Source organism: Pan troglodytes, chromosome 10, assembly GCF_028858775.2.
Source record: "Pan troglodytes isolate AG18354 chromosome 10, NHGRI_mPanTro3-v2.0_pri, whole genome shotgun sequence".
NCBI lineage: Eukaryota > Metazoa > Chordata > Mammalia > Primates > Hominidae > Pan > Pan troglodytes.
In genome coordinates, this window is record NC_072408.2 from 16,763,971 (window position 1) to 16,777,765 (window position 13,795).

General features: G+C 40.2%; 1 protein-coding gene across 16 annotated transcripts in view; it reads left to right on the forward strand.

The window, feature by feature from the left end:
* The window catches only part of LOC134806925 (C-type lectin domain family 2 member D), a 78,875-nt gene that overhangs the window by 3,495 nt on the left and 61,585 nt on the right, over positions 1-13,795 (forward strand). For 3 of the 16 annotated variants that reach the window (XM_063786304.1, XM_063786316.1, XM_063786306.1), the window contains exon 1: positions 9,089-9,253. The exons of 1 other annotated variant lie outside the window; for it this stretch is intronic. In XM_063786304.1, coding sequence (XP_063642374.1) covers positions 9,193-9,253 — 61 coding nt within the window. In that variant the 5' untranslated portion in view covers positions 9,089-9,192. Of the gene's footprint in view, positions 1-3,851; positions 4,093-7,570; positions 7,729-8,217; positions 8,254-9,062; positions 9,254-13,795 lie in introns of those variants that run through there. 12 more of the 16 variants (XM_063786314.1, XM_063786315.1, XM_063786313.1 and 9 more) reach the window with 10 other exon arrangements.

The window sequence follows — 13,795 nt, forward strand, 5'->3', positions numbered from 1 at the left end:
ATAAAATCTGAGCATTCCCTTTGTTCTCTGGAGCAAACAATGTTAAGTTGTTAACTCTCTGTACCTTTCTCTAGAACTGGATGGAAACAACTCCATCTGAAATGCAGCCCTAATACCAGGGAACTCCTACAGTAAAGCGCTAAACAACTTTATTACTCTAACCAACGTTTATGTCCCTAATCAGCAAGAAGTAGTTAGAATGGTCATCATCCCTTTCCCTCAAGATTGAGGAATGGACATAAAAAGGAGGGGATTTGTAACTGCTCCAGACTAATCTGTTGTCAGAAAGGGGCTCTTGAACCAGACTGTGAAAGAGGGTTCTTGGATCTCCTGCAGGAAGGAATTCAAGGAGAGTCACAGAGTGTAGAGAGAATAGACAGTTGATTGAAAGCTACTCAGTTACAGAGTAGGGCATCCTCCAAAAGCAGGAGGAGGAATGTGCTGTCTTTGTTTTAAACTCTTCTTTTATAGGGGTTTAATCTATGTAAAACCTAAGCTATGTCTACATGTGGGTAGGCTGTCAGTGTGACAAAATTTAGTACTTTGTTGATATAAAGAAACTTATCCTTGTCATCTTAGTGCATAAGTACATCAAAGTATGACTTTAGCTACCTTGAAAGCATGTATTGTTATGTGATATTGGGACATCTGGACATTCTGCTGTCGTAGGAGTTTGTCCTTGCAGCATTACTAAATCGCTTCCTTAGCTGTAAACATCTTATAATCGTAGGTCCTAACTGTCAAGGAATGTGCCTTGCTAGTTTTTAGATGGAGTTGATTTTAAAATAGTGTCACTCTGGCTTTCCTATGCTCCTGCTTTCCTAACAAATCTGGTTCAACTTTTTTTTTTTATTCAACATAATCTTTTTTTTCCATGCTACCTCATTTACAGAGTGCTTCCTATAGATATGGTTGGTCTGTATGTTTCCTTTTTCAGCTTTGATTCTTATTTTTTTGAATCACACATGCTTTATGGGGGCTTCCACTACCATGAGCCATATTTTCTGTATTACCAGCAAGATGTTTGGGTTTGTTTTTTGTTTTCTTTATATTTCAAATTTTATTTTAGATTTAGGAAGTACGTGTGCAGGTTTGTTAACATGGGTGTATTGCATGACGCTGAGCTTACAATACCAATGATCCCATCACTCAGGTAGTGAGCATAATATCCAATAGGTAGTTTTTCAGAACTTGCCTTATCTTCCCTCTCTCCCTGCTCTCTTAATTCGAAGCCTATTTTTCCTATCTTTATGTCCACATGTTTCCAGCATTTAGCTCCCACTTATAGGTGAGAGTATGTGGTATTTGTTTTTCTGTGTCTGCATTAATTTACTTAGGATGATGGCTTCCAGCTGCATCTTTTGTTGCAAAGGACATGACTTTGTTCTTTTTTATGGCTGTGTAGTATTCCATGGTGTATATGTACCACATTTTCTTTATCCAATCCACTGTTGATAGGCATCTACATTGATTCCATGTCTTGGCTATTGTGAATAGTGCAGCAATAAACATGCATGGTTCAACTTTTATGGTAACAAAGCTGTGAGTTGTTCTTCAGTTGTCATGGACCCTCACTCAGGTCATGTAACCTGAGCATGGACAGGTGAAACAAGTGTGCAACCACAAGGGAAACCTAATCGTTCAGACTGAGGTACAGGGACCGAATTAAGAAGTGGACACAGGATGGCAGGATCCAGGATCCAACTGGATAGAACTCAGGCATCACTTCATGGCAGGATCCAGTCAGATCTTGCCTCCCAGCATCACCTCATTGCAAGATCCAATCAGATTATTCCTCACTACCCTATGCTTATAAAACCTGACCCACCTCCCAGCTTGGCGAGGTACTACTTTGGGAGCTTTGTCCAGTGTTCTCTTTACTTTCTGTAAGAACAAAATCTCCTTGCTAAATCCACCTTGTCTGTGGTCATTGGGTTGATACCTGCCAAGTGACTGAACCCACCTGTTGTGTGGGTAACATTTAGAACATATTTTCCATTTCTTTATTTTCCTTGACTGTCTGCATTGGTGTCTGTGCACCAGATAAAACAGCTTCCTTTCCAGTCTTCACAGACAGGTCTCAGATAGGACAACACCTTTACCAGTCAGTCCAGACAGAGGTTCTGGGTGCCACTTAAACCTTCCTGGTAGTTGAAACCACAATGTTTGTTCTTAATGGTCCTCAGGCATCTAGAGTATGCCAGGCCCTTCCAGTGCTCTCAGATACATGAGATAAAATCCACTTCCTCAGGTAGCAGCCAGAAAAGCTGGGGTGCTAGTTATTTGGTCTGTCTCCTTTGCTTTTCAGAGAGAAGCTGGAAGCCAGGCTTTATCACTGCACTGAGCCAAAGTGGGGAGCAGGGGGAAGTACCCACATGCTTATTAAAAACCGCTCTGAAAATATTTGAAGTAACAGGGCTATAACAATTATTATTTTAAAAGCAACTGCTGTTTTGTTTTGTGTAGCCCCAGAGGTTTAGCAGATGCTGGGCCCTGTCAGCTCACCAAAACAGGGAAATTAGAAACCAGTCTCTCTGGTAGTATCTAGAGAAGTTGTGATACCAGATAGGTGGTCCAAACCCTTCACTCCTCAGGGATAGACTAAGAGATGGGAGTTCCTTCCCGATCATATGGCATTGTATTAGGGTTGGGGGTTATGATCACAGTGTGTGCAAGTTTTTTCCTATCAGTTTTGATGTGGATAGTTTCACACTCACCTAGGGTGCAGGAGTGGCTCAGTCAGTTTCTGGATTTCCAATGATGGGAATTTGCCTCTGTGTTGCTGTTGATGGTGGGGAAGGAGAGTTTAGAGCCTTCTATTCTGCCATCTGTGACTCTGACAGTTTCTTTTAATGTTAAACTATCATACAATCTAGTTACTACATTTGTAGACATTTCTCTCGCACAAATGACAACTTATATTTACACAAAAGCCTGTATATAAAATGTGCATAACAGCTTTATTCATAATAGTCAAAACTTGTAAACAACTATATGTCTCACAATGGGTGAAAAATTAAGTAAATTCTGTTATAGGCATACAATGGATTACTACTCAGCAATAAAAAGGAATGGGCTATTGATACATACAACAACTTCCTTGAATCTCAAAGTACTTAGGCTAAGTAAGAAAAGCCAATTACTGAAGATTGCATTCTGTATGATTTAATTTACATAACATTATTGAAATGACAAAATGGTATAGATAGAGAATGAGGGTTATGGATGGGTGAGTGGAGAAGAAGGGGCAGTATGGAGAAAGGGTGGTGTGGATCTCCGTCGTGATGGGAGAGTTTCGTTTCCTCATTGTATCAATGGCATTATCTTAGTCGTGATATTATAGTGTAGTTTTTTAGATGTTACCATTGGGAGAAACTGAGTAAAGAAGATGTGGGATCTTTCTTTAGTATTTCTTAGAACTGCATATGAATCTACAACTAGCTCAAAATAAAAAGTTTAATTATAAAATAAAAGCTACATGAAATGAAGCAAAAAATAATTCACCCTTGTCACGCTCACAGAGTCAGAAATGTAACATAATTTGCAGTATCTAGAGCAGAATACAAATGTAAAACATCTTGTTAAAAAATTATTAATAATTTTGAGACATTGATAAAGCATTAAGCCGCCTGTGGGGCCCTTTAAGCATGATAAACTGTGCTACCACACAGATTGCACATTCACGTATCTGGCCCTGCAAATGGAATGATTTTTGCCCATGATCAATTCACCATGGCCTCTTTGGGCTCAGTGAATTTGCTTCTTCAGGTGGGTAATTTTCTCTTCTTTCTCTGCTAAGCTGTTTAACAGTAGTTGCCCTGCCTAATGGGCTTCATCCATCCATTTCTCTCAGATCATTTTCATGATGCACTAGGATGAAGCACACCCTTTCTCCTAGTCTTGAGGAAATGTCGATATTCAGAATATTTAAACCCAGGCACTGACCAATCAGAAGAGTTTCTGGCCAACGTTCCACACTTGAGGGAAATGACATTATCTGAGCCCTGAAGAAAAACGTTGTAGATATTCTCCAGATCAAAGCATCGCCAGGAAGATTTTAGATGTTGAAGTTCGTAATATTTCCTAAAGCAGGTATGAATTACTAGTAACTTAATAGGTATATTAACTGATGAAGTTTTCGTTTCTCAGAACAAACCAGTCAAGGAAGGTGCTATTATACTCCTTTTATTCATATAGATCTTGAGGCTGAGACAGTTTAATCAATATGCTATAATTATTGTGTAATAATAAATTACCATAAACTAGGGGTGCTATGATCTCAATATTTGTATCTCCCACTCCCAAATTCACATGTTGAAATCCTGACTCCCAAGGTGATGGCATTAGGAGATGAAACCTCTGTGAGGTCATTAAGTCATGAGGGTAGAACACCGATGAATGGGATTAGTGCCCTTACAAAAGGGGCCCACCAAAGCTCCCTTGTTCCTTCTATGTGAGGACACATCTAGAAGTTACCATCAATGAGCCAGAAAGTGGGCCCTCACCAGGCACCAAATCTGCCAGCACTCTGATCTTGGACTTCCAGCCTCCTGAACTGTGAGAAATAAATTTCTGTTGTTTATAAGTTACCCATTTTATGGTATTTTGTTATAGGCACATGAACTAAGACAAGTGGATTAAAAACAACACAAATTATTATTTTACTGTCTAGAAATGAGAGGTTCAAAATGGCTAAAGTCAGGGTGCCACTGATAGGGCTGCATTTCTTTTGGAGGCTCTAGGGAAGAAGCCGTTTCCTTGCCTTTTTCAGCTTCCAGAGGCCACCTGCATTCCTTAGCTTATGGTCCCTTGCTACAGCTTTAAAGCCAGCAGCACAGCACCTTCAAATCTCTCTCTGACAGTGACATTCCTGCCTTCCCCTAATAAAGACCCATGTGATTAGATTAGGCCCACCTGGATTATCCAAAATAATCCCTCTGTCTTTAGACCCTTAACCATATCTGCAAAATGTCTTTTGTCATGTAAAATAACATCCTTACCTCAAGGTTTTGGGAATTAGCTTATTAATGTCTTTAGGGGGTCATTATTCTGCTTTCCACATACATTTAAAATTAACTATCAGGCTACAAAAGTCATATATGAATTGAGCTTGTTTTGCCCCAAAGGCTGTGTTCTTTTTTTATTTTTTTTATTTTTATTTTTTGAGATGGACTCTCACTGTTGCCCAGGCAGGAGTGCAGTGGCACAATCTCGGCTCACTGCAACCTCCACCTCCTGGGTTCAAGTGATTCTCCAGCCTCAGCCTCCCAAGTAGTTGGGATTACAGGTGCGCACCACCACGCCCAGCTAGTTTTTGTATTTTTAGTAGAGACAAGGTTTTGCCATGTTGGCCAGGCTGGTCTCCAACTCCTGACCTGAGGTGATCCACCTGCCTCGGCCTCCCAAAGTGCTGGGATTACAGGTGTGAGCCACTACGCCCTGCCAGCTGTGTTCTTTTACATCATAATACATTGCCTTTTATATCCCTCACTTATCCAATATCATTACCATCCATCATGCTGTCACAAACACAAAAACCCAAGAAAAGTTGGATACAGGTCATTGAGAATAAATAATTTTTATAAACTTTTGTTCTTTCTTGTAACTTTTTATCAGTCAGCTATTCCAATGAAGCAAAATCTGATAATATATTGCTTTTATACTACTTAGTTGAGACACTCACATCTATTGAAGAGTAATGGGCACTTTGAAGGGGCTTTCTTCTTTCCTTTTATATCCGGTCAATTAGTCATTAATTTCTGCCTTCTAATATAGACTCAACTAAAAAATTATATTTTGAAAAAAATTTATTTTCTAAATGAAATTAAAATTACTCTGTGTACTTCTTTTCCTCACACTGGAATTCTCTAAGGACAGTGTAAATGCACACCACTGTATCTTATGTGTGGTATCTTATGTGTGGTATCAGCTATTTAACACAAGGTTGCATAAGAAAGTAAGCACGACGATATGGCTTAGAAGTCATGAGATTCACATAGTTTAATATAAAGCTCTTGTGATAATTGGAGAGTTATTTTGTCACATTTCTCCTTTCATAATTTATGCTCCAGCTCTCTCAGATTTCAGGTGTTTTCCCAACTCTGAGATACATTCTCTTCTCTCTGGGCCTAACTAAAGAAACTAGAAGACTTCCTTCAACTGGAAGACTTCTTCCTCCACCTCAAATGCCTCACTTTATTTTTTTTAATTAATTAATTAATTAATTTATTTATTTATTTATTTATTTATTGTTTTGAGACGGAGTCTCGCTGTTTCGCCCAGGCTGGACTGCAGTGGCACTATCTCGGCTCACTGCAAGCTCTGCCTCCTGGGTTCATGCCGTTCTCCTGCCTCAGCCTCCCGAATAGCTGGGACCACAGGCGCCTGCCACCGTGCCCGGCTAATTTTTTGTATTTTTAGTAGAGACAGGGTTTCACTGTGTTAGCCAGGATGTATGTATTTATTTATTTTGAGACAGAGTCTCACTCTGTCGCCCACATGGTGCAACCTTGACTCACTGCAACCTCTGCCTCTAGGATTCAAGCAATTCTCCTGCCTCAGCCTCCCAAGTAGCTAGGACTACAGGTGCAAGCCACCATGCCCAGCTAATTTTTGTATTTTTAGTAGAGATAGGATTTCACCATGTTGGTCAGGCTGATCTTGAACTCCTGACCTCAGGTGATCCACCCGCCTTGGCCTCCCAAAGTGCTGGGATTGCAGGTATAAGCCACCATGCCTGGCTTAAATGCCTCACTTTATTTAACTAACTCCAGCTCATTTGATTGGTACTTTCTTGGGAAAACTTCTTCTGGGTTAAGTGCCCTCATTAACTGCTCTCCTAATAAATTATTCTACTGCCATTCACATCTTGTTACAATAAGTCATGTATACCTACTTATTTTTCAGTTTCATATTAACTTCCTTAAAGAAAGGGACATTACCCTCAAAGTCCACCTGGCGTGCTGGCTGAAAGATGTTAAGTTTGAAAATATTTCTTAAAGGGTAAATGATTATGTACATCTTTAGGACTTCATGAACTTACTTTCAGTTTAGTTTCCACATAACGAGAAACTTACAGCAACGTAGAAACCAAGAGATTGATATGAATAAATGATGTGACTAACTCACAAATACCATGTCATTTGATATTTGACCTTTAAAGTAGTTTTCATATCAGATCTGTCAGTCATGGGTTCTATAGCTTACTGTGAACTTAGACATATTAGTTAGTCCCTCACCCAAAATCATCTGAAAAATAAAGGTAATATCAGCCTCATTAGTTAGTTATGCCAATTAAATAAGAACACATATTTAAATCTCATATTAATGTGTATGGAGCATAGTAAGCAGTAATAACCTGGCATGTTGCCATGCCAGGTTAGTAACAGTAAAAGTAATAGTAGTTTCACTGGAAGGTCCAAGATTAGTGTGGAAATTCCAAGATGATTAGTGTGGAAATTCCAAGATTAGTGTGGAAATTTCAATTTATCAGGGTTTACCTTTTGTCCCCTTTAAGCTAACAATGAAATTATAAAAGGATATAAAAGGGATAAGCCTGACAGTTCATATCCACTTCTGTGTGTGATAATATAACTGGAGAGACATCAAACTCATGCTGAGAACAAGTAGAAGAGTTAGAATTGAAGAAAAAGGATTTCATTAAGATATTAGAGAGTGTTCAAGGCAACTGGAGGCAGAACGAAGATTCTGGAAAGGAGCCACAGAGAAGTGAGTCAGCATTCCAGGAGCCACCCTTCTCTTAGGGGCATCTTGGCAGTGGGTCAGATGCTGAGATTCTGGGGAGAGGGCAGTGGATACCAGGCATTTTTTTGGGGGAGAGAAAAATCTCTTCCTAAAGCACTTGAAGGACCAAAACCCCCAGAGAGGAGAGAGGGCCAAAGAAAATGAGAAAATTTTTTCTCTCAAGCAATTTTCAAATTATTAAATTTCACAGGAAAGGAGGTTAAGAAGAACTATGTGAAAAACAGACTTGAACTTTTGGCAATCACATGTTGTTCAGGAGACAAAACCAAATTCAACTTCCAAGAAAGAGAAGCAGTTTTGATAAAAAGCAGGTTCTCAGATGGAATTACTAGAAGGCTTTATCATAGGTCCTAGGACAAACTAGAAATGATGAAATAGTAAAGAAAAAGATATATAAAATCTTACAGAAACTGGAACTGAGTCCTAATGCAACTTCATTTCTATTCGATTAAGGCAATAGCTGTCCAATCTGGAACTTATTTCTTACAGGTAAGGGGGGCTACTGTATAGAATTCAAAAGCAGGGAAAATATGTTGTCAGAGTTAAGATAGAGATTATATTTGGGGTAATGAGCGTTGCAGGACATGAGTAGGGCACATAGCGTGTTGGTATTGTTTTACGTGGTTTTAAGATATACTTCATCTAGGCACTTGTTACATGTTATATTTTTAATGAATGTGTTTAGTTGTATGCTTATGATTTGTGCACATTACTATAAATTATATTTTAGTAAAAGGTGCCCTTACTGGCATTTATATACAAGAAATCAACACATCTGACAAGAAGCTCTTGCTGCTAAAGAGCCTCTGTGCTCCTGGATCGTGCCAGAGGGAGCACAGAAGCTGCACACCATTCAAGCCCATTTTTGAAAAGTTGTTGTAGCAGCCATAGCAGCAAATTCCCAAAATATCTTGAAGAAATTGAAAACAAGATATTTTTTGAATGAGCGTAAACTCTTGGGAATGAATTTTAATTTGAGATTAAAATTGCCGTTGTCTTTACTTACCTAACATTCATTTCCTCTGAGAGCCAACTCCTTCCTTTCAATAAATTCTTATTTTCTATCATAATATTGCTTTGTACCGCACAAAATACAATTATAATTTTTAATAGTCAAAGAAATTTTAAGTTATCAAACATTAGTTTCTTTCATAACCAAAATACTGTTAGAGAAGTAGCTTCAACTTTTTAAAATTCTTACAAACACCAGTTTATTCTGTTGTGATGAGCTGATTTTTGAAACAATTTATGCTTCATTTGTTCCTCTAGCTATATTTAACTTAAAGGCTTGACATTTTGAGTTACTGGGGCGGTTACACACTGACACGTTTTAGTCGTTGGGCTTTTTTTTTGTTTTGTTTTGAATCATTCTTGGGGTTGAAAACGTAGAGACTGTGGTTTAGATCACTCATAGAAACTGGAGGCAAAATGCATGACAGTAACAATGTGGAGAAAGACATTACACCATCTGAATTGCCTGCAAACCCAGGTAAGAAGCTAGGCTCTACAGAGTAAGTGTGAGGACTGGAATGGGAAGGTAGTGGTAGTGATGGGCTCACACAGGAAAGGTGCTAATCTAGTAAAAAGTTTTCAAGGATAAGAGATGGAATGTGGGAGTCCATAAATTGGCTTATAATTTGTGTAAAACATGCATATATTTATATTCCCAGTTCTAACAACTAAGGAGAGGGAACAATGAGAGAAAGATGTAAGACAATGAGATAAGGTTAAGTTTAGGATTGAAAATAAAAACAGTCAATTTCACTAAAAAAAAAACTATACAAACTCTAAAATGTTACTCAGATACAAGATAGCATCATTATTACATAGGTAGAAAACCTATCATGGAAGCTCTTAAGAGAGAAAAGGTAGAAAATAGTATGTAAAGGACATTTACAAATCAAAAAGTAACAAAGGTTGAAGTAGAAACTTAGTAGGGCATTCTAATGGAATTATGTTACATTGGATGCACTGGAAATATATATATATAGCTTTATATGATGCTTTAGTAAGTGAAAAAAATGACTTTTGCCACAGTTAGGGAAAATCAAGGTTTTATAACTTAGGACTTAAAAGTTTGGAGTTTTCTCCTCCCAACTTAAAAGGTAATCAATTTAGAGAAAAGGTAATTCAGAGGCGGAAAAAGATGAACTCTAAATGTTGTTAAATGACTTCATTTATTTCTTCATTCATTGGGTATTTTGAGCATTTTATACCAAATGCTTTAAAGTGTTTGTCGGATAGTTCCAACATCTCTGTCATGTCCTCCTTGGCTTGTGTTGTCTTTCCCCATGGAAGTTGACATTTTCGTCGTTCTTCATATACTGTGTAATTTTGGATTGTAATTTGAACATTTTGAACAAATATTAGTTAGACTGGATCTTATTTAAATTTTGGAGTATATTGATACTATTGTTTTAGCAAGCAATCACCCTGGTGAGATGAAGACAATCTGTGGGATCTGGTTCCATTGTCAGTTCCATTCTGAAAGCCTTTGTAGTGCTATTCAGACATGTGCATCAACCAGGGGTGAAATTGGGAACTGTGCAATGCTCTACTCATTAATTCAGGTCTTAGCATCTTTAGTGTGCCAATTGGAACCATATCTAGGCATGCATAAGTTGAGGGGCAGGTGAATCCAGGAGTTTATAAATAATGTTCATGGGTCTCTTTCTAAAGTTTCTTCCTCTTCACCATCTGACCCGTACTTTCAGGTTCCCAGGGGCTTCTCCTTTCCATCCTCCAGCTAGAAATGCGGGGCTCCTTTTACTCTGATGAACCATACACTTCTGCAATTATAGCTGCATCTTTAAGCTCATGTGGCAGACGGACAGTGAGAAAGAAGAAAAAAAAGCAAGAGGTTTGGCCCCACTCTCATGGAGCTATAGCTCAACTGAATGGAAAGGATTGACTTTAGATTTCTTTTCTTTTTTTGAGGTGGAGTCTCACTCTTTCCCCCAGGCTGGAGTACAGTGGCGCGATCTCGGCTCACTGCAAGCCCCGCCTCCTGGGTTCACGCCGTTCTGCCTCAGCCTCCTGAGTAGCTGGGACTACAGGCGCCCGCCACCACGCCCGGCTACTTTTTTGTATTTTTAGTAGAGATGGGGTTTCACCGTGTTAGCCAGGATAGTCTCGATCTCCTGACTTTGTGATCCGCCCGCCTCGGCCTCCCAAAGTGCTGGGATTACAGGCGTGAGCCACTGCGCCCGGCCGAGGATTAACCTTTCTCAAGGTTTTGGCTATTGCATGATGCTGTAGTTTCCCCTACCATCATCAGATTGCCTGAGGTTTGAGGCACATGAGAATGTAGACAAGAGGGGGAGAAAAAATAAATGTGGTATTTTCATACTCTATTTGAGGTAGGAGTTTGCTTTTCTGTTCCTCAGACCATACCTCTAGTGCTTCTCCTGGAGCCCTCTCTGTTTTTATGCTGACAGAGGCTCAATTCCATGTTTCTGGCTGTATTAAGTTTGGGGCAGTGATACTAGAGGAGGGAAATTTAAATTCACCACTGGTTTGATGGCTCTTTAAATTTGGATATTCTTGTAAGATCTGCTGCTAGTATATCCTTTTTCCTTTTGCTCTTTTTTGTTTTGTTTAAAGACCATATTTTTAGAGCCATTTTGGGATCACAGCAAAATTGTGAGAAAGGTAGTTTTTTTTTTCATTTTCTCCTTGTTGCCACACATATATAGACTCTGTCTTAGTCTGTTTTGTGCTGCTATTACAGAATACCCAAGACTGGGTAATTTATAATGAACAAAATCTATTGGCTCATAGTTCTGGAGGCTGGAAAGTTCAAGACTGAGAAACACATCTTGCTCCATCATCCCATGGCAAAATTTGGAAGGGCAAGAGAGCACATGCATAAGAAAGAGAGAGAGCAAGAGGCACCAAACTTGCTTTTATAACAAATCCACTTTCGTGATAGTAAACCCACTCCCATTATAAGGACATTATGACCTGATTACCTCTTAAAGGGCCTGCCTCTCAACACTATTGCATTGGGGATTAAGTATCTAACACATGAACTTTGGAGACACATTCAAACCATAGCAGTCTCTAACATCAACATTCTTCACCAGCAGTACATTTATTACAATTAATAACCTACATTGGCATATTGTAGCACTCAAAATTCATAATCTGATGGACTTCCCTTTGTCAGTGACCTGACCTTTCTCCCTGGCTGCCCTTAATATTTTTTCTTCCATTTCGACCTTGGAGTATGTGTCTTGGGGTTGATCTACTCATGAAGTATCTTATTGGGGTTCTCTGGATTTCCTGAATTTGAATATTGGCCTGTCTTGCTAGGTTGGGGAAGTTCTCCTGGATTATATTCTGAAGTGTGTTTTCCAACTTGGTTCCATCCTCCCTGTCTCTTTCAGGTACTCCAGTCAGTGGTAGGTTCGGTCTTTTTACATAGTCCCATAGTTCTTGGAAGTTTTGTTCATTTCTTTTCATTCTTTTTTCTCTAATCTTGTCTGTCTGCCTTATTTCAGCAAGATAGTCTTCAAGCTCTGATATTTTCTCTTCTGCTTGGTCAATTCAGCTATTGATACTTGGGTTTGCAACATGATGTTCTCGTGCTGTGTTTTTCAGCTCCATCAGGTCATTTATGTTCCTCTCTGAACTGGTTATTCTGGTTAACAGCTCCTGTAATCTTTTATGATGCTTCTTAGCTTCTTTGCATTGGGTTAGAACATAATGCTTTAGCTCAGCGAAATTCGTTATTACCAACTTTCTGAAGCCTACTTCTGTCAGTTCATCCATCTCAGCTTCAGCCTTGTTCTATGCCCTCACAGGAGAACTGTTGTGATCATTTGGAGGAGAAGAGGCATTCTGGCTTTTGGAATTTTCAGCGTTTTTTCATTGTTTTTTCCTCATCTTCGTGGATTTATCCACCTTTGATCTTTGAGACTGATGACCTTTGAATGGGGTTTTTGTGGAGTCTTTTTTGTTGATGTTGTTGTTGTTACTTTCTGTTTGTTTGTTTATCTTCTAACAGTCAGCCTTTCTGAGGCAGGTCTGCTGCAGTTTGCTGGGGATCCACTCCAGACCCTGTTCACGTGGGTATCACCAGTGGAGGCTGCAGAACAGCAGATTGCTGCCTGCTTCTTCCTTCAGAAGTTTCGCCCCAGAGGGGCACTGGCCTGATGCCAGCCGGAACTCTTCTGTATGAGGTGTCTGGTGACCCTTGTTGGGAAGTCTCACCCAGTCAGGAGGCATGGGATCAAGCACCCGCTTATGTAGAGAATCTGACATTCCCTTAGCAGAGCTGGTGTGCTGTGCTGAGGGAATCCCACTCATCGGGTTCATCTGGTCTCTTCAGAGCCAGCAGGCAGAAAAGATTAAGTCTGCTGAACCTGAAACTGCCTATCCCCTCAGGTACTCTGACTCAGCGAGATGAGAGTTCTGTCTGTAAGCCCCTGACCAGAGCTGCTGGAATTCTTGCAGGGATGACCTGCCTGGTGAGGAGGGATGGCTCAGGGTCCCACCTAAAGAGGCAGTCTGGCCACAACCTGCCACAGCCAGTTTGCTGCACTGTGGGAAATTTGGCCCAGTCCAAACCTCTCAGGCTCCTTTGCACTGTCAGGGGCAAACCGCCAACTAATGGTGGTCACCCCTCCCCCCAGGAACTTAGTCATTCCAGGCACACTCCAGACTACTCTGCTGGCAGCAGGGATCTCAAGCCAGTGGGTCTTAGCTTGCAGGGATCCATGGGAGTAGAACCTACTGATTGAGACTGCTGGGCTCTCCTCCTTGGCTTCAGCTCCCTTTCCATGGGACTGGATGGTTCTCCTGCCTCACTGGAGTTCCAGGCACCACTGGAGTATGTAAAAACTCCTGCAGCTCAGTGCCTGCCTAAACAGCCACCAATGGGAGTGGCTGTCATTGGTTTGCCCAGGTCTGTGCTTGAGACCCAGGGCCCTGGTGGTGTAGGCTCACGAGCGAATCTTCTGATCTGCAGGTTGCAAAAATCTGTGGGAGAAGCATAGTACCCCTGGTGGGTAGGACAGACCCTCCCCAC